The 20,575-nt window shown below is 34.3% G+C and overlaps 1 protein-coding gene across 2 annotated transcripts in view; it reads right to left on the bottom strand.

Annotated features, from left to right (window-relative positions):
* LOC119080325 (calcium uniporter protein, mitochondrial) overlaps window positions 1-17,583 on the bottom strand; it is a 92,434-nt gene extending 74,851 nt beyond the window's left edge. For both annotated transcript variants that reach the window (XM_037188603.1, XM_037188604.1), the window contains exon 1: window positions 17,255-17,583. In XM_037188603.1, coding sequence (XP_037044498.1) covers window positions 17,255-17,356 — 102 coding nt within the window. In that variant the 5' untranslated portion in view covers window positions 17,357-17,583. The remainder of the gene's footprint in view (window positions 1-17,254) is intronic.
* Between the last annotated feature and the right edge of the window lie 2,992 nt (window positions 17,584-20,575).

The raw sequence follows: 20,575 nt of genomic DNA, 5'->3' as shown, positions 1-20,575 counted from the left end.
TGCACTCTCCTGAATAAACATTTTATCCACACTCTCTACGAACCAGATTTATTATCCCAAATAATAAACTTTGTGCAGAAAGAAAAATCTTAAAAAAACACGTAAAAATCTAAGCTAACGGAAGGAGTATGGTATATAACAACTATTGCTCTCAAGTTTACTTTAAGTTTATTTTCTTGTTGTTGAGGAAAATTGTGCAATATTTTGTTTTACTTTAATAACAACGCGTACAGTAAACTATATGTGTGGTGTGGTGGTTATGCAGATTTTGGATGATCTGATTTTCAAGTGGGAATATTTTTCAGAAAGAAAATGCAATTTCTTATCAGCGATGTGGGTTTTCGCCCGAATCATTGAATCAAATCACAGGAAAACAGGCTTCCGTTTCAAGACGTTTCGAAATTACATTGGCAGAAGAACAGTTCCGATTTTGACTGCCTCCCCTTTCCTTCAATGGTAGGAAACACTCCATATCAGACTATTTGCAAATATATATCCATTCTGTCTGTGTTTCTAAACGGATCGGATATCCATCTGTTATCGATAAATACCCACAAAAATAAGCGATGTAGACCAATGAAATTATAGATTTGTATCAAAGACTGAACGTGATATTGTAAACAAATGAAGTAAGAGACTGTATAGTAAGAGACGCTTGCGTTGCCTTTTGTCAATACTAGATTTTGCATTTGATTGCCACTTTGTGAAACACACAAGAAGTGCCATTTCCACCATTTGTTCTATTGTTAAGCAAGGTATCTTACTCAAAGTTTCGCCACCGTTAAGTTAAGTTAACCTCACGTTTTCGATTAAATTACTATCTTATTTGTGAATACCGGAATACCCTCGTGAATACCATTATTTTCTACACTCACAGTGCCTTGGCAAAATGTCATTTTGTTGACATTTTGTCTAATGAAAACTCTACATTCTCATCTTTTTTTCCTATGGGATGACATTTTCTCACCTGAATTGACACTTTTTTATTTTGTTTTAAAAAATGTCATAACTAATTGATGATTTCGTTCGGTGAAGAATAGTTATTTGCTTAGAGATGGGAAAATAGAAAATTCGAACAAGAGCGAAGTTTGTACACGATTAGGTTGGATAAAGCTTAATCCTCACTTCGCTCCGTTCATTTAATCAACGTTTTTAGAAAAACAATGAAAACTTCTCATCATCCACATTGATTGCAGACTTCGTTTTTGGTGGAATTTCCTTTTTTCTCCTCTTGGTAACCAAACAACTATTCTACATTATAATGGATAAAGTGTACAACAAAGTGTAGATAAACAACATTTTAAAACCAACACTAGACTAGCTATACCTTTAAGAAAATTATTCCGTTTTTCTGCAAGAAAATGCAGAAAGTAGAAAGAACATTTTTATACAAATAAGAAAAATGATTTAACGAAAAAGAAATAATAAATTGCGCTTCGTGACATTCACCAGCCATATGCGACGAATCCAATTTGATATTAAAATTATTTCCTTTTGTTATTTATGGCTTTGATTTCATATACATTCGAACATGAACTGAATTTTGTCGAAAATTTATGAACAAAATGTTCGACTATACCTTTTACCAGACGGAAGGACCACAGAAAAAAAAACGTAATAGAATTTTCATGAGAATATTTACTTGAACCATGACATAATCCATTCATTTATCTTGCTCTAATTTTGCGTTCGCATGAACGAAACAGATCAATTTATATGGTCGTCGGTGTTACATTACAAGGTTACAGTGAACATTGAAAAGAATGAGTATACGAATATATGGGTTACCATCATACATTATGCATGTGGTATGTTCCCAATTTTGTAGATTTTTTTTCTATCTATCTGCAATGACGACGATGGCGATGGTATAAAAAGGGATGTGTACTTTGATGTAATAAGCTAATATATTCGAATTTATTCGATATTTACTTGAGAAATACACTCGACTGATTAAACACATTTAAAAGTTCCAATCAGCCGTAATAATAACTTTATGAAAACGGTAAACACCTTCAATGTGGAACATAGACTAGCATATAGAATCATCTGCATATAAAATCTATAGAATAATCCATAATCGAATATTAACACGATTGAAAGGGTTTGAATGCTCTTATGAAAATCAATCGGTATCGAATATTTGCATTTGAACGAAAATTTCCACCTCTGCTGCAAGCAGAATATCTAATTATATTCTCTGTGGAACGAGCAATTTATTAGGTCATAATATCAAGTCTGACTCTGTCCAGTGTGTATAGAGTTTAACGGTTAAATAAAATCTGCTGTCAGAACATTTATGTGAGAATGAAAAGACGAAAAGCTCTTTAATCCATCGTTCGAGTAACAGGGATAAATTGTCCAAATTATGTGCAGACTTTAAGCTTAAGTCTGTACTGCAGAGATGTCATCGTGACATTCTCTAAGTTTGCAAATGTTTGGAAAAGTTTTCTCAAACTAATAAGTTTCCATAAATTCTCTTTTTATGGTTTGAATTTGCACTGTGAAAGCAGAATGAAGATACCCTTATCGGATATTAGTAAAAGTCACTTTCTTTCTCAACGTTTACTGTTGGAATTTAGTCAGCTGGTGTAGACTAGAATATGAAAAAGATAAAGTTGCAACAGACAAGACAGCAAATTTAAATACAATTTAGTTTCCAATTCCCAATAAAGGGTGTTCTGTGTTCTTCCAATTAAAACGATTTAAACTTTGTTTAACACCTTACAATAAAATCATTCGCTGTACTTGGCTAGATCTTCTGTATGATACTGAAACCCAACATTTCTCATTAAAATATCACCTTTTCACGAAAAGTTTTTCCACACAAAGCACAGAACAAAGAAAACTTGCAAGTTTCAACAAATTGCCTCAACATTCGACTGCTCATTGAGAAATTGCATTTCTAACAATACAATTACAGTCGGTTGTTAAGTACATGTCTGTGATATGGATGTTAATTTGAAAATGGAATAGTTTGCTTGCAACAACAAACAACCACAACCCATTTGCAAGCACTTTAAGTGATTAATTTAAACCAAAGTGTAGTGTTTCTACCCACCCATGATAGAAAACGCCCATCAATTTAGGTCTTGTTTAGGTTTAAGGTGTTCGAAGCGATTTTTTGGGTTGATCTCTCAGCCAAGGTCGAATGAAGCGAATAGTTTTAACCAATCGTTTAATGTCTTTCCTGATTTTACTTTAAAAACCAGCAGTAAAAATTATCTTACCTTTCTGACAGCAGAAGATGCAGAGATATGTTTGACACAGAGACTTGTGGCACAGATATTTCAAACACAACTAAACTACAACCTGAAATTCTAATTCTAAAAGTATCTCTGGGATTATGATGTTGGGCGAGGGGCAACTTCACCCGAGTAAATTCATTTTCTTCCAGAATCGCTGTATTAGAACCGTTTCCAAAATATTTGTTTTGTATGGGCGGAAAACTGCAAACGTTCCGCCAGGCCAGAGTTTTGAAAATTACAAAAAAAATGTAAAATGAAAAAGTTTAGCAAAAAAGCTGGCGGATCTTTAGCGCTTTCCGCCCGTTACACCTCCAGAACAAACTGTATTTAAAAAAAATAAAAATATTTTGTATGAAAGTCGGACCACGTCCGACAAAAGATTGGAAACGCTATTTTACTCAACAAATAGAAACCAATTTTGACAACATGAAGTACGGCTTTGAAATAAGTGATTTATTTCGTTCACCTGTTTTTCAGCTGATCCACTCATACAAAATAAAGAGTTTTTACGTCTTTAAACGGTTTTATAGCGTACGTGTAACCAGAACCCCCTTCTGTATTTGTATATTTTGGGCAAGTGTCCGTGGCGTCCAAACAGATTGGCGCCGTGGTCTACAAAAAAACGTTTTTATAAGGAAGGATGAATGGATCAGCTGAAAAACATTTTCGCATTTTCCATACAATATCATTTCTGTTCAGTTTTCGTAATGCAATCAACTTGAACTTAAAATAGAAACCATTTTAAAACTGCATTAGCAATTACAGGAGAATACTAGGTCAAGTTAAATGGCCAGAGTAAAATCAGAATCAAAAATAGAAAACGAAATCAAGATTGACGTATCGCAAAATTCTATAAAATTAGAGCCGCGTGTGTTCCATAAAAAATGTAAGTTCGATTGCCTATCCTCACCATACTAAATTAAGTTTCAACCAATCCTCTAAAAACGATCATCAGACTCGTTTAATGTTAATTGGTTCACTTGAATTACAGCACTAGCCACATGAACCATTAAATTTGTTTAAACAAAAGCGCTGACGTGTATATCGTAATCGATAATTTAACCTCCAAAAACAACACCAAATCAGTTGAGCCAAAAATTATGACTACAGTTGTTGTGATGGAAAACAAAATTTCTCTTCTTGTTCAAACATACCATACGATGCTCGATAGAAAATTGCGACAAAAGTAATTACAAAATAAACAACGAGAGCAGTTGAGCCCAACGGAAAATTCTATTTCAAGAACACAACATTTCTCTGTGTAAACAAATTCCATCTCGAAAAGAAAATTTAAGCTCATTAATTAGCTGCACGCATTTTCCTAAATTTTCTTTTCGCGGAGTTGTTTGAAAACCCTACAATGTATACCAACAACTTAATTAAAATGAGAGTGTTTGCCGAATGGCACACACACATATTTTCAATGCTTTCAAGAGACAGTCGAAGTCGACTCAACTCTCGTTAAAGTACACTTTAATCCAGCGGCTTGTTACAAGTCGAATACATAAAATAAAACACACGTTTGAGCAAGGAATTTCACGAAAGTGTAATTGGGTGGCACTTGAAATTGAATTGAATTTAAATTGCTTATTTGCTGAAGAGAGACGTTGAATTAGTGCCTAGGTGGATGAAATGGGTCTGTTGCCGTTTCAAGATTTTACACAATTAATACTTGGTGATAATTCCATCAGTGTTTGTGTTTAGCGACAACGAACATAGGTCGTATTTGGAACGTTTTGCATAATGTTGATTTAACTCAAAAGAGCTGTAAAATGGATCTACACTTCAACCCAACAATACCATTCAAAATGACCGTAACAACACCCACAGTGCACAATTACGGTTAAACATGAAGATAAACAAATACGATTTGCATTCAAAATATGAAATTTACATAAAATCTAACTGCAAAAACCGATAACATAGTTTACTAGGTGATGATGATGAAGGAACACCCAATATAATGCTAAGCATGTGCTATATACCATATCCCATATAGACTTTGAGTTTAGTTCCGTTTATGATAACACCATAACGCCGCAGGATTATACAACTGTTACGAGACTTCGAGACATAACAAACACATGAGTGAACGGATGTTTTTGAATCTACATTCGGATTAGTCAACGAAAATCATGCTGGATTTGTTACCGACCCTATGTTGACCCTATCTGTTAACGTTCAGAGTCAACTTTTGAATGATAAGTGAGAGGTAGTGTTTGACGAAGAGGAAGTGAAAACCAGGCAAACAATTTATTGTTGAACTTCTGATCCCATCTACGTTGTTGAATGTATCAGGGTAGCTAGGAGCTTATAATCAATGATCCTCTTGAAAACACAACAAGTATGGTCATACATTCTCACGATTTTCGAAGAATTGGCTCGCCTAGATGGCTAAAGGTACCTCTTTTGGGATCAGTCCAAATTATTCGTACATTTGTATAAATCAATCAAAAATTTAGAATGAAAATTAAAAGTTTTACCGTCAATTTTTACCAGCCAGTCAAATAAAATCTATCTACAAAAATGAATGGAAACGGAACGAAAAATAGTGAACCGAACCGTAAATGCAAAAGTTTTGTGAATAGCAAGCAACCTTATATTCAATACTCAAGCTATATTTCCGACCGACCCATGAGCCCGAAAATGTTAGGAAAAAAAAACTTTTTCTCATTAAAAATAGAGAATGCCAAGCATCAGTTTACTTGAAACAGTGAAAATAAACTTTTCCGAACAACATAACAACATTATATTTGTATTCTTGTCCCATCTATGCAAAGTGAATGCAGATATTTTCCTATGTGTTCGAATATTATCTCTGCATAACATTTTCACAAGAAATAAAAAAAAGATAAACTTTTCGTAAATTTTGTATATTCCTTCTTTCTAAAAGCGTACACATTTGGGTCAATTTAATAATAATGCTGTTGTCGGAGCTGCCGTATTTAATGTCGGTCATATATATGTGATCCTAGCCCCGATTCCGTAGAATTTCTATGTATCCAATTACACGTTTTCGAAAAGCCATTCCCATTTTAAAGCAATTAATTATTCATACATGTTTCCTCGGGGACTGAAATAAAACCGAATTTATGTGCAGTTTGCAATAAATATTTCGCCGTCGGTATATCAAGGCTGACTTTAAATATAACTTTTGTCTAGTCTAGCGTTAATGCATTTTTGAACATAATCCCTTAATTATGGGAATTTCGAAAGCAATTACAAAATTTACACTTTAAGTGAACTGTCTTGTGGTATGCGAGGCTGTGAATTTGGAGTAATAACCTGAGGGCAACGGAGAGGTGTCGATTAAAACGATTTGTTTATACACGAGTTGGCGAAGAATTACTTGAAATTTGGCATCAAAAAGAGGACACCTTTTTATGAGTGAAAAAGGAAATAGCTACCTGCAGTCAATTGCAGAACCATTTGTTACAACATAAAATCAAATTATAAATTAAATTATTATATAGCAATACACTTGCGGTTACTGAAGGGTTAAAAGTAAGGAAAAGATACCGTGTGAAAACTTGGAACGGGATAAAATGGAAAGCTGATCGTGGTCTGTTTGCAAATACTTTCAACGACAAAGTTGACAATTCGTAACGTATTGTATCATCTCCCCATCCCAATCCCACCGTCTTCAAAACAAAAAGTCAAATTTTCTAATACATTAAACCTTATGTCGCCTCGCTATAATATAATCTCTCACAGTATAGCAAAACGTTATGCAATATTTTTTGCTCCATACGGCAGCACATACATGACAGGTGTCTCGTTTACTTATCTACAAATTGATCTAAAATTCTCCGAATTTACAAAATACCCAAAATATGTTCAGCCTCCACCCCAAACAAACGCTTAAACAAACTGGAACATTTTCTGTTCAATAAAACCGGAGGAAAAAAATAGATCGGAATCCATGATGTGAACCATACATCAAGCCATAAATTCTGATAGCAATTCGGGATAAAAGCTTGTGTTGTGTTTAGCTATTTTTTCCGATTGCTATCAGGTGGAAGATTAAGACATCGAATACGGAAGAATGGTAAAAATGTTCGCAACAAAAACACCTACAGCAACGCAAGGCTAATGAAAATGGATGTTAATTCAGACTCTTAATTAAAGAGTTAAGGACTACGTGTTTCTTTAATGATAATCGTATTCATTGCATGTAGAACAGGGGAGCTATAATATGCCTCTGAGTATTGTAGTGGTCGGATTTTTTTTATTTATTTTGATTTAAATCGCTGAATCAATGGCAGAGTACAATTGTTGTGCGGAGAAGGGGAAAACTTGTTGCCGGTTAATTACTGTAACACGCAATGGTGTTGATTGAATGAGAAAATATTGAGAATTACGATAAATGCCCTGTTTTCGTTGGTGAAGTTTCTTTTTTTTCCAACTTCCTGTTACCAACTCATTGTAGTATTAAAACGAAATTCTGAATAGCATGTTATTCTCGATGTGATTCTTAACTGTATAAAGTGTGTTGACACTAAAAGGCAATTTAAAAATGAAAAGAATTTTCATCAAGATTTGCCCAAAAAAGAAACTTTGCTCATTGTAGTTTTGAAAGAAAATCATGAAGTTAAATTTGACGAAAATCACAATGGAAAATGTCGCTAAAAGTTTGCATAAAGTAGGTTGATAATATGGCCACAAATGTTATCAAAGGGGTGTTCTGTTCATGCAGATAATTAGTCAACAGTAAACAAGAGACTCTCATGTGTCATTCTATGCTCTATTTCCAACAATCACAACCATACACTATCTCATTTTACAAACAAACACACAAACGCACACATTTTCCGAAAATTCGCAATAATTTTCAAATGTTTGCGTTGTTTATGTCAATCATGAGAGAAGAAAAATTTCAAACAAACTGTTTGTGCACCCACGAGCACAATAATTTTAGAATAGAAAAAGAAAGAAAAACAAAATGGGTTTTCCTATCCCACGATATCCAACCAATGTACCTATCTATTTATGTGTACAAAAAAAAATCTCATTATTGTGATAGTCAATATAAAGTTTCAATAAATGTATGGGCGCAGAGAATTCGTTTCACCTTTTGTGATACGAATCAATTTGTTGTAGTTGTTGAGGGAGCTGATAACATTGTGGTGGATTGTAAGGTGGGTTGTAGCAGCAGCATACTTTTAACGACAATCCAACGAAAAAAGGAATTTCTTGTTGCCATTCAAACATTTTGGAATGTCGGTGTATGGATGCTAGATAGTTTTTCGAAAATATGTTTGAAGAAGTAAATTGAAAAAAAGCACACAAAATACGGTATGCAGTCCACACACGTTTTTCCATGATTTTTATTTTCAAGTAAAATAAATTTTTATGACAATTTACTAACCCAGTCACCGATATACACAAATCTACTTTTATTTTTTCAATTCTACGAAAAGATTGTTTTTCTTTTCGTGATTTTAATTGAATGAAAAGAAAATATAAAAAAAGAAAACATTTGGTTGGAAACACCCAGTCGATGCGTACATTTTAATGTTTAACTATTTTGTCATATATCTCACACGACACCATGTTGTACAATAATGAATCCGAAGAATATGCACGAACACGCGATGGCATACCAATTTTTCATATTTTGTGTGTCCAAATATCAAAGTTTCGAGCCAAAATAGAAATTCAGAAATATTTCAGGCATATTGCATCGCTGACTTCTAATTTATTTATGATTCCTGTTTCATCGCAGAGGAACGAACAGCTAGCCCGATAGAACAGTTATGCGCGAAAAGAGGACAGAGGAGAAATTCCTATTGGATATTGCTGGTGGTTGCACAAATTGATAAATAAATCACTAAAAACACCAAAGGAGAGAGAAGCGACTGTAAAGTTAGGTAAATTCGTTTTTCCCGTAGCAAAACCGACTTTAACCAACAACGTTTAACATCGTAATGGTTCTATATCTATATCTCTTTCTATATCCATTTTTGCATTAATGTAATTCATGATCACCTCCATGATTTGCTAAGAATGGCAGCGTAAGATAATTTTATTATCGTCGTAAACCGAATACCTCTAATTATTTTAACGCATTTTCAGTTACACACATAAGAATTCGTTGTGGCTCTATAACTTTTTATAGCTTCAAGGGCCTCTTTTCATATTCCACTTCGCATGTTCTCCGATATTGTGTTTTGAACAATATTATCTGGGATGAAAGCTTAATATTAGATAAGACGAAATCTTAATTAGAAGCCACAAAACATCTTATAATGTGCTTCACATATTGCAATAATCGGGTAAGCTGATTTTGTGTTTAATTAACTTTAAAGCTTGAACAACTATTTGTCTAATGAATGGCTGGTTGTTATGTACATTTTAATGGGATTTTATAATGATCGATAGAATAGCTGTTCATGGTTTCAATAACGAAAATTAACTCAATTTGGTTGTTATGACGTACAATTCAAGTTCCTAAGATTCTTAAAAAACAAAATGTAAGTTTATTAAGATAAGCTTAAAGTCCACAATGGGATCCATTAGTAGGAATAGCAATCAAAGTCGCATGATTTTCTCTTCACTGTTATCTAATAGACTCGGAAATTGAAATAGTTATTTAAGTATCTGTTGTGGAAGTTAGATTTTAGGCAATTTCGCGGATTGTAGCCCGAACGAAGTGAGGGCGACAAGGAGAAAGTGCCTAAAATCAACCGTCCACAACAGATGCGTATACATGTAAGGGGCCGAAAACCCGAGATAATTTCTGCAAAACCCCCGTTTTCAGCACCGACACTTGAAAAGTAAATCAACAAAAACTTCCTAACGAACTTACGTGAAAAATCAATCAGGTTCTTGAAAAACACTTCGTGAATTGGACTAACAACCTACCCAGGTTGACCTTCAGTCATTTATTTCAAAGGAAAATAACTTCCTTCTTTAGAATAGCTTCATTCATCAAAAAGATCAGGGGAGAAACCTTTGAGATATAGCATCATCTGTTGCAGACAGAAATGAAAAGAATAAGCAATGACTTCCGGTTAACATGGTCTTGTTATACTGAAATATATGTTCAAACGAATGAAATATTAGATTTTGTATCAAATGATAGCTTATACTTTGAACAAAAGAAGTAACAGATTAATCGCTATATGTTACGATTCGGTTGATGCCGTTTCTCAAATGTTAATGAGAAAAGTTCTATTCGAAAGATGCAAGATGCCTTTATAGTGCTTTTACAGCTGAATAAACTGTAAATACGCGGACCCAATCATTTATTAAGATTTAAAATTACATTTAAACTGTCCATCCATCATACCACTAACAATCGATTCAATCGATCGTCAAAAAACATTCTGAACATAATTCGATTACATTATCGTATTCCAAAATGAATGGACATTATCTAATCACCATCTTTTCAATTAATAAACGAATGTAATTATTTGAAATTTTCTGATACTATGGATAACCTTGTTTACATTGTAATCGATCCATTCGTTAGGCTTTTAAGTTTAAAGGCAACATTTGTAGTAAAGAAAACAGAGTCCGGCGTGCTTTATTATCAACGTAAAACCAAACTTCTCTGAACTTTTTAACGTAAACTAAAACTTGTGCTCAAGGCAAGCCCATTGTAATAAAGTATTGATCGAATTGGTATTAGTTATGGCGACATTAAATAACATTAATTGTGATGATTAGACGCTTTCGGCATTTAATCACAAACATGACAATGTGACAATATAGGCACACCGCCAACAACAATCTACCCTTTTGAGCATTTTATCTGTGTTTTCTTATCCACAACCGGCTTCTATTTATTGGATCAATTTATCACAATAGAAACATAATGTGTACAATGAATATACGAGGTAAATACAGCCCGTCTAAGTGCCGTTTGCGTTGGAAAGAAAAACACAATCATTTTTTTTATCGTAACATTCCAATAAGTCGTTTAATTTTAATCAAGCAATAAATATTTGATAACAAATTCGTCGAGATTCGTAACACACTGGAATTATTATGATTTGACGCGTAATGTGGCTCTTTAATCTTTTACACCGTAAATGATTTCGATGGGAATAATGGGATGCACATCATATGTTACACTTGACGGAAAATACTCCGAATTGTAATGTGTTGGTTTCACAGCCGATTTATTACAGTTGCCTAGAAATTATCTGATATAAAATGTTGAGTCATTTTGGTGGCTTTTAATTGGAGTTCATTCGGAACGACAATTTTATCGAATTTTTTTTGTGTTGTATTTTCGTGCTGATAGTATGCCATGAGCTATCTACAATTTCCGTACATACTTTAATTTATAACGAGCATACTAACAGTGAAGTATATGATATACTGCAATTTTCGTGTGCTTATTAATGATTAAAATGGTAATGAAATGGTCTGTTAATCGAAATTCGATTGATTTTTTTTTTCAATGGCTACGAAGCGGCTGGAAAAACAAAAACGAAAAAACTTAAGTGAATTTAAAAATAACGTTTAGTCATCTGTTAGCCACAACAAAAACAAAAATAAGAGTCAAACGCTGACTTGTGTTCTCTTTTATAAATCAAAATGAATTCAATACTAGTGAAGTACAAGATTTTGTAGCAAACATAGAACCATAGTTTGAACAATAGAAGTAAAAGATTGAATAACTATGTCTTTATACGATTACCGTTTGAACCAAGTTAACTAGGTCGTTACAGGTTACAGTTAACAAGTATTGTCAAAATTGTGAAAATACTTCCGATCATTAATAAATTCAACTGCCATGTCAGTGTTCAAAACCGTTATTTCCACTATCATAAATCTATTTTTCACATCAGTATGTCACTTTGCGACCCCTTTATGTACCTAATTACCCTACAGTAACAGTTGACTTTCGAAAAATCAAGATTTTTGTTTTGTTTTTTGGGTTTTGGAGCCCGTTTTCTCCTTGAGGGGTTTGTAAATTTGCCTTGTTAAACATAAAAATCCTTAGGACGTTGCAGCTTGCATTGAGACACCTCAAACATACTCCTTATGGTCTTTTCTAAGTTCCCAAAACTTGCTGCTCACCAATCGCTGCAAAACAGATCTCTTTATCCACATTTTCATCAATAACCAAAGAATTTCAAAAGAGCCTCATGAAATAAAATCGTTGTCTCTAACATTTCTACAGCAGTAAGTGAAGGCAAAAGGTGGGGGAACATAGAAAAGACCATAAGGAGTATGTTTGAGGTGTCTCAATGCAAGCTGCAACGTCCTAAGGATTTTTATATTTAACAAGGAAAATTTATAAACTCCTCAAGGGAAAAATGGGCTCCAAAACCCAAAAAACGAAAAAAAAAATTCTTGATTTTTCGAAAGTATACTGTTACTGTAGGGTAATTAGGTACATAAAGGGGTCACAAAGTGACATACTGATGTGAAAAATAGATTTATGATAGTGGAAATAACGGTTTTGAACACTGCCATATGAAGATACACCGTTTGTCTATAAAAGGAAATTGATTCTCCTATGCAAAGCCTTTTGCTAAAATGTCCAACGACTCAGTCTTCGAGGTACTAGATTCTAATAGACTTTCAAATCTTTTCTCAGGATTTGAAATACAGCGAAACATAGACACGCAATGAAGAGAGATACATAATGCTTTGGTAATCGATTCGGGTTAGTAACCGCACCCACCGAACCTTAATGGGTGAATTAGATGAATGTGTTAATGAATTCAATGCAACACTAGTTTCGAAAGAACGCGAAAACGTGATAATGTTTTTATGTTGCTGAATAATTGGCAAAGTATCAAAGAAATGAATCTGTCGCTGAGGTTCTTTGTAAATTTCTCTGTTGAATATGAAAAATGGTTTCTGTGACTTCCTTCAATGACAAGACGAATTAAGTTCGCCGAGTCGAAGAAAATAACGATTTTGTTATACGGAACAGCAACAACAAATAAGATAAAATATTTCATTTCAACTGGTTACGTCGTACTAAAACAACCAGTTTTTGATAAAATTAGACGAATAAATGCATAAATTATCAACCTCTTTGTTGAAACTATCGTCATAATAAATGCAACCTAAAACTTGTGATAAGCTTCGTCTTCTTTCTTTTTGTTTGAACTATTTTCAATTCGACGACTTAAATGTATTCAAGCCAGTCAAGAGGCTCAATTTATCCACTTGCCTGTCCCCCTTTTCTCAGCGGATGTTCCTAATTTACTCTTAATTCCACTATCAAAATGTTCCTTCGTTAACGGCAATAAGAAATTCAAAATACTGTGAACAACCTTGAACGACTCTAACCAGCTTTTCAACAATGTAAATGCCGGCATGTGATCGAACGAAGTCAATTTACACACATTCATAATTTTTTTTAAATAACCTAGATCAGATGTTGTCTTTATAATAAAACCAGGGAAAAGAAACTACGCGCTTGCCGAAAATTATAGACCGATTAGTTTAACTTCCTTCATGCTTAAAACTCTCGAAAAAATAATTGATCGTTATCTAAGAGATGTACCGCTCAAAGTTACTAAAATACATGAGAAACAACACGCATATCAATGCGGCAAATCTACAGAGAATGCACTTCACAACATTGTTAGCAATATAGAACACTCACTTTCATACAATGAATTTGCGCTGGGATGTTTTATAGACGTCTCAGGGGCATTCAATCACGTCAAGTACGAAGCGATAAAAAGAGCTTGTCAGAGGCACAACATTAATCCTGGATTAGTTGGGTGGATAGTAGCTATGCTAATGAGTAGACTGATTACGGTTCAGTTTGGTACGTTATCACTTACAGTGATTGCTTCTAAAGGCTGTCCTCAAGGCGGGGTACTCCCTCCTCTCCTATGGTGTCTAGTAATAAACGAACTTATTAAAAAGCTAAACGACAATAACTTTCAGACGGAAGGGTTCTCGGATGATTTAGCAACGCTTCTCAAAGGAAAATTCCTAAACATATTATGCGAACTACTTCAATCTGTTCTAGATATAGTCTCAGAGTGGTGCGAAGAAAATGGTCTCAGCGTTAACCCCAGTAAAACAAAGATGATAATATTCACCAGGAAAAGAAAAATAGAAGGACTCAAAATTCCAATGATAAATGGCACACCGATAGTTCTAGTTAATGAGGTCAAATATTTGGGCATAATCTTAGACAGTGGAATGTATTGGGTAGCTAACCTCGACTTACGCCTTCAAAAAGCATTGATAGCTCTCTGGCAATGCCGTAAGGCATATGGAGCATCTTGGGGTCTATCGCCTAAGGTCATGTATTGGATTTATACAACAGTCATTAGACCTATAGTAACATATGGCTCATTTCTATGGAATCACAGATGTAATCTTAAGCACATCCAACAAAAATTGAGTAAATTCCAAAGAACGGCATGTTTAGCCATAACAGGCGCGTGGAAATCAACTCCAACTGCTGCACTAGAGGCAATGCTCAATTTACCGCCGCTACATATCCATATTACTAATGAAGCTATCGCGACGTTGAATAGAATTGGTAAAGCACCAATCAGAGAGACTGACCACACACGAGTCTGGGTAAAAGCACTAAATAGTGAACCTTCCATGAGAATGCCATCAGACAAAATAGTCACATCATTCAGGTTCAACAAAAAATTCGAAACTCAATTTCCTAAAAGAAAGGACTGGCTTGAGGGGGCATTACCACCAAAACAAGGATATGTGCTCTATTCGGATGGATCTCTCATATGCGAATCAGCTGGAGCAGGATTATATTGCAAAGAACTAAACATTGAAATAAGTACACCACTAGGATTCTATTCATCCATATACTTAGCAGAAATAAGAGCTATCATAGAGGCATGTCACGTAATTATAGAGAAAAACATCGATAACAACACAATATCAATCTGCTCGGACAGTCAGGGGGCAATCAAGGCAGTATCATCCACCAAATTTGACTCAGCTCTGGCTCAAGAATGCTACGACAGTTTGAATCAATTGAGCAACCGAAATAAAGTGAATCTGATCTGGATTCCAGGACACTCTAACCTTGAGGGAAACGATAGAGCGGATCAATTAGCAAAGATAGGGGCGCTAAGTGATCTGGTAGGCCCAGAACCAGCAACGGGAGTTTCTAGGTCCTACATAAAGCATAGAATAAACAAATTGAAAACAAAAATGTTCGTCGACTACTGGCAAAATATACCTGGCTGCCGTCAAGCTAAAAATTGTATCCGCATAAACAAGAAAAACACCAAATACCTTTTAAACATAAGCAGAACAAGACTCAAAAGATTTATCGGAGTCATGACGGGACATTACGAATTCAACAAACACCTCACAACCATTGGTAAACGAAACGATCCAAGTTGTGATCTATGTGGGGATCTCATGGACACGGCTGAACACTTTCTGTGCAACTGCCCTGCTTTTATCACACAAAGGAGGAAGCACTTGGGTGGTTACACCATCGGTTACAACAGAATTAGAACTTTGCAACCCCATGATATCTTGAGTTACATTGCTAGCTCAGGAAAATTCAGCCAAACAGCAAATGTCTAATCCATAACTAGTAAGCACAATAGGCCCATCGGTGGCCTCAGTGCGCGTTTCTGGTCCGGTATAGGACGAGCAACAACTAGCCTTAATAAAAAAAAAAAAAAAAAAAAAAAAAAAAGATCAGATGTCTGTACGGTGTACAGCGTACACACTATGAACTTTAAAAGAATGCAAATAATAAACATAATATTCAAACAGCTGTTTGCATAGTTAGAACGAAAAATAAACAGAGAAATTCGTCATTCCGACCCAAAATTTTATGGACCGGATCGACACTGATGAAAGAATCGCGTGTCTCGATTACATTCGATTCCATATAATTGACCTTCAATTCGATAAGCAAGCATTCATTCAATAAATAATTCTTTGAGATAAGAAGTCAAGTTCACACATATTTTGTACTGGAATTCCTGTTTTCCCATTCCACTCTCTCACCGATCGTCATGTGTACATCTTTATGGATCTTTTTTTATAGAGAATATAATCCCCAAATTATTATTGAACAATCGAAACGAAAAGCTTTAGAGTTCCGTCGATCGTTGGCCTTGATATGGAGAACCAGTCATAATAACATAAAATCATCTATGTAATACTAGACTGGTCTCATATGGTCAATAAATTTTCACTCGTAAATTACGGTAGAGTAAGTCGATTATAACTTGGTAAGTGCGATGAGACGAACGGACGATGTAGATTGTAGAAGGAAGCAAATATTAGATAAGTTTCACTTTCGTTGGAACAAATCTCTGAAGTCAATGATTTATGACAAATAAAAGTTTTTGTTTAGTTTACTCATCAGTTTTGATGAAATTACTGAACATTTAGTGTGTCATCTGAGACTTCTCGGTAATTGTTACGTTCCTCTTTGACGGAGCAGAAAGGTCAAAACTGAACGAAGTTTTATGTTGGCAGGAAAATACATTCGAACAACACATTTTACCGGATTTATTAACGTAACACCAAACCATAAATTTATTAGTTGATATTCTAGTCTGGCAAATGTTATTTTTGGCACAATTTTTGGTGAATGTTATCGTTTCATGATGTCACTACGTCTTAAGTACTGAGGAACCCGTGTGCGAACTATACACAACACACACAAAAAAGTTTTCCTTGCAAAATATTTCGGTTATTAAAAATAGAATTTATATCAACTGCTTCAACGATATGGACGAAAAGTACGAATTCGTTTTTTCATTATTTTTTTCCATTTTTTGTTTATTTGATAAGTAAACAGACCGACACGTAGCATTGATAACCGTACAAAAAAACTAATTTTGTTTGATCATTCCGGGGGCAACACTTCAGCGCACTGAGTGTATTATCCCGCACTGAATCCGACTACCTGCTAGGTTTGCTAAGTATACAAAGAAAATTGTATACCTACGAACAACCCGTAACATCATAATCGAAACCACCCCAATTTTCAAATATAAAACTTAGATGATAATGGACACGACAAATCAGACCGATTTGTTAATAAAATTGTTCAATTCACTTACGTTGCAATTCTGTTGAGCAGCCACAAATGTTTTTAATCCAAAATTCCTAAAATCAATTTTCAAAATTGCTTGACATTTACGAACACAACACACGCCCGCCATTCTGAACACGACTAAAACTCTAACTGAAAATTGAAATGAAAATTTTGCACGACAATTCTCTCACTTTTCCGGCTCTCACTAATTTTCACGAATTTTCTCTTTTCTTAAAGAAAACTGCAGAATACACGGTCCGTATAATCGATTCGCGAATAGATTGTTTTGATGAGAAACGTTTTTGCTCTGTAGTATAGTGTTGTCATATGGAAAATGCCGCAAACAATGACATGACAGCAGTCCAGTGCGCAAACGCTACAAAAACGAGGCCGTCAATTTAATGTAGCAGTGCAGTTAACAGGTGTATCGTTGAAGTTATCTTGAGATGCTTGAGACTTTCGTTGCTTAAAATTGTTTGCGAATCGAAAAAATTACAGAAAATTACGATTCACTCGGTAGTTGTACAGGTACAGTATGGGTATGCTTTTGAATAAAAAACATAAACTGTGTGAAAAAAAAACTAGAAAAAAATATTTTTTTATGAAGTTGGCATTTCACACAACCTGTAATGAATCTGTTTAACAAAACATTTAAATTGTCTTTTAGAAAAATCTGTAAGAAAAATTCGACGGAGTTAGGGCTTTTTATAATATTTCTTGGGGTTTCACCCTTTGTTTGTGTGTATTACGTGTTTTGGGCGTAAGATTAATTCTTCAGCAAATTTAAAAGAAATACCTGATGTTGCTCCCGTAGGTAAGCCTAACTTATATTTATTGGCGCATGTGCCACAGGTGACAGGTCTGTCCTTTTTAAGACGCTGTTACCATCAATGAAAGTATACTCTATAGGTATCGTCGAATGTCAAAATTTGTATGTAGCGGAGGAAATAACGATTTCATAGAAACAACTTCACCTCTCAATGAAAATCATTGAAAGGTGAGTTTTTTTATATGATATCGCTATTTCCTTCGGTTTGTATAAACAGATAATACCTGGTTTGTACTTTCATTGGCTACCATAGTTTTTTTTTTACTTATCTTTTTCTAAGTTATTTATGCAAGGCTTACAAGAGAACTGGCTCAGCTCAGCAGTCGGTACCGGGTGTTCTAATTGATTGTTGCGTTAACATCGGACCGTCGGATTATAGTAGGGGGGCATTTCGTCAAAAAAAGTGATTTGCCTTCCTATGGATTTTAGAAAAAATGTTTTGATGGGATTATTTTGAGTATTATTAGTAGTCAAAAAAACACTAATTAGAAACTAATTGAACTAATTAGAAAAATTCAAGGTCACGGATCAACAAGGTTTTTTAACAAACAAAATTTCAACCGCCAATATAAAATCAGCGGTACAATATAAACAATCCGTTTCTTCGCCAACTTACCATTATTTTCAACGGAGATTCTAAATAAAATATAAAATTAATTAAACAACACGACATCTACGTGGAATCATCATCGAAAATTGAATTTTCGCGGACTTTGTTAACGTAGGTACCAGATGCGAAAAATACGATTCATCTTCTTCTTCTATACGTCGGTTCTTTATTCGTATGTACAAATCGTACAAATGCACGCATGAATGAAGAACCGACGTATAGAAGAAGAATCATCCTTTAGTGCATCTTGTACTTACGTTAACAAAGTTCGCAAACGTTCATATTTCGGTGATAATTCCACGTAAGTGTCGCGTTATTTAATTAATTTTATATTTTATTTAGAATCTCCGTTGAAAATAATGGTAAGTTGGCGAAGAAACGGATTGTTTATATTGTACCGCTGATTTTATATTGGCGGTTGAAATTTTGTTTGTTGAAAAAACCTTGTTGATCCGCGACCTAAAAAAATTCTAATTACACTTAAAAAAATTTACTTATTATCACATTTTCGTTTTCAACAGATTCTACATAATTTCTAGATCCACAGATTTGACAGTCGAGATATTGAATGGTTTTTTGGTTTGTATCCCAGTAAACTGGCCGTTACATGTGTGCGACAAAAATTTAGACTGGGAAAAAATTCAAATATTTCATTCAATATAACAGCTGTCAGAATGTTTGGGACAAGAAATATCAGATCCCACAAAAAACAAAAATGTGATAATATCTAATTTTTGATAGCTGTAGTGTTATTAGTGTAATTTTTTATAGGAAGTACCAAGTACTGCAACAATACACAACGATGTTCGCCTATGTAAGTAGTATATAGTATATAGTTATTTGCATCACTCGTATTAAAACCACGAAATTACAGTATGCAAAATCTATTCTCGTGGTATAAGAATTCACACATATACTGTGATTGAGTGGTTTCAATCCTGTGATGCAAAAAATTTTACACTTGCCACACCATGAAATACACAAACAACAAAGACAAATACAAAGCATTTCTATCGCATTTGTACACATCTTTCAAGGTTAAACTTAAATGTGTAGAAGAAGAAAAAGAATAAAAACGAAACCGAAAATACGCGATACAAAGCCGAACGAGTCGATCGTTCGATGTTTATTATAATACGGAGAGTAAGCTCCGCCTTCGTTTTCATTTAAAATCAAATTTCTGTCTTTGGCAAATAACGTAACCAACCACAGGAAATGCCGCTATTAAGTAAAACATTGCTCACTTCCCTAGACCTGTTTACAAGGTCTGCTGAGAGAGAACTAAAAAAGTGTGGTTTCCGATAACTTTTGGCGCGTGATATTCAGTGTTTTCATGGTGAGGCGAGTGTAAAAATATTTGCTGCCGCATAAGAGTGGACTTTTCCTTTAATAAGGTAGTATTTTATAAGCATAATTGGCCTAACAACAACATCTTAGTCGTTGTAGTGTTAGTTGCGGTTTCTTTGTTATTACGATTTTTTCTACGAAAATACATAGAATAATTTAAAATGATATTATTTTTTATAGAATTAAAAATATCATTTGCAGGAGGAGGTAAAACGGAGATAATTGATATGAAATAATAATATATTTGTAAATTAAATTTGTAAGAACGGAACAGTTAATGAGAAAGAATATTGAAAATTAAAAACAGAAAGTGAAATCAGGAGAAGAAATAATAATAATAAAATTAAAATGTGCAATGACATGTGATTTTTACTCAAAAAGCCAAAAAATAAAAAAATATGACCTTCAATGCATGAAATAATTTGTGTTTGGCTCACCTATTTCCTCTACTCTTATTCAACATAAGTCCTACCCAAAAACAATCGAAGTACTCACTATCTGCTGCTACGAATACTTAAATGTACTGAAATGATATTGTCGCCTGAATTCAAGGCTGTACT

Source organism: Bradysia coprophila, unplaced genomic scaffold, assembly GCF_014529535.1.
Source record: "Bradysia coprophila strain Holo2 unplaced genomic scaffold, BU_Bcop_v1 contig_350, whole genome shotgun sequence".
Lineage (NCBI taxonomy): Eukaryota > Metazoa > Arthropoda > Insecta > Diptera > Sciaridae > Bradysia > Bradysia coprophila.
Note: the sequence above shows the minus strand (reverse complement) of the source record. Positions and strands in the feature narration are given on the sequence as shown.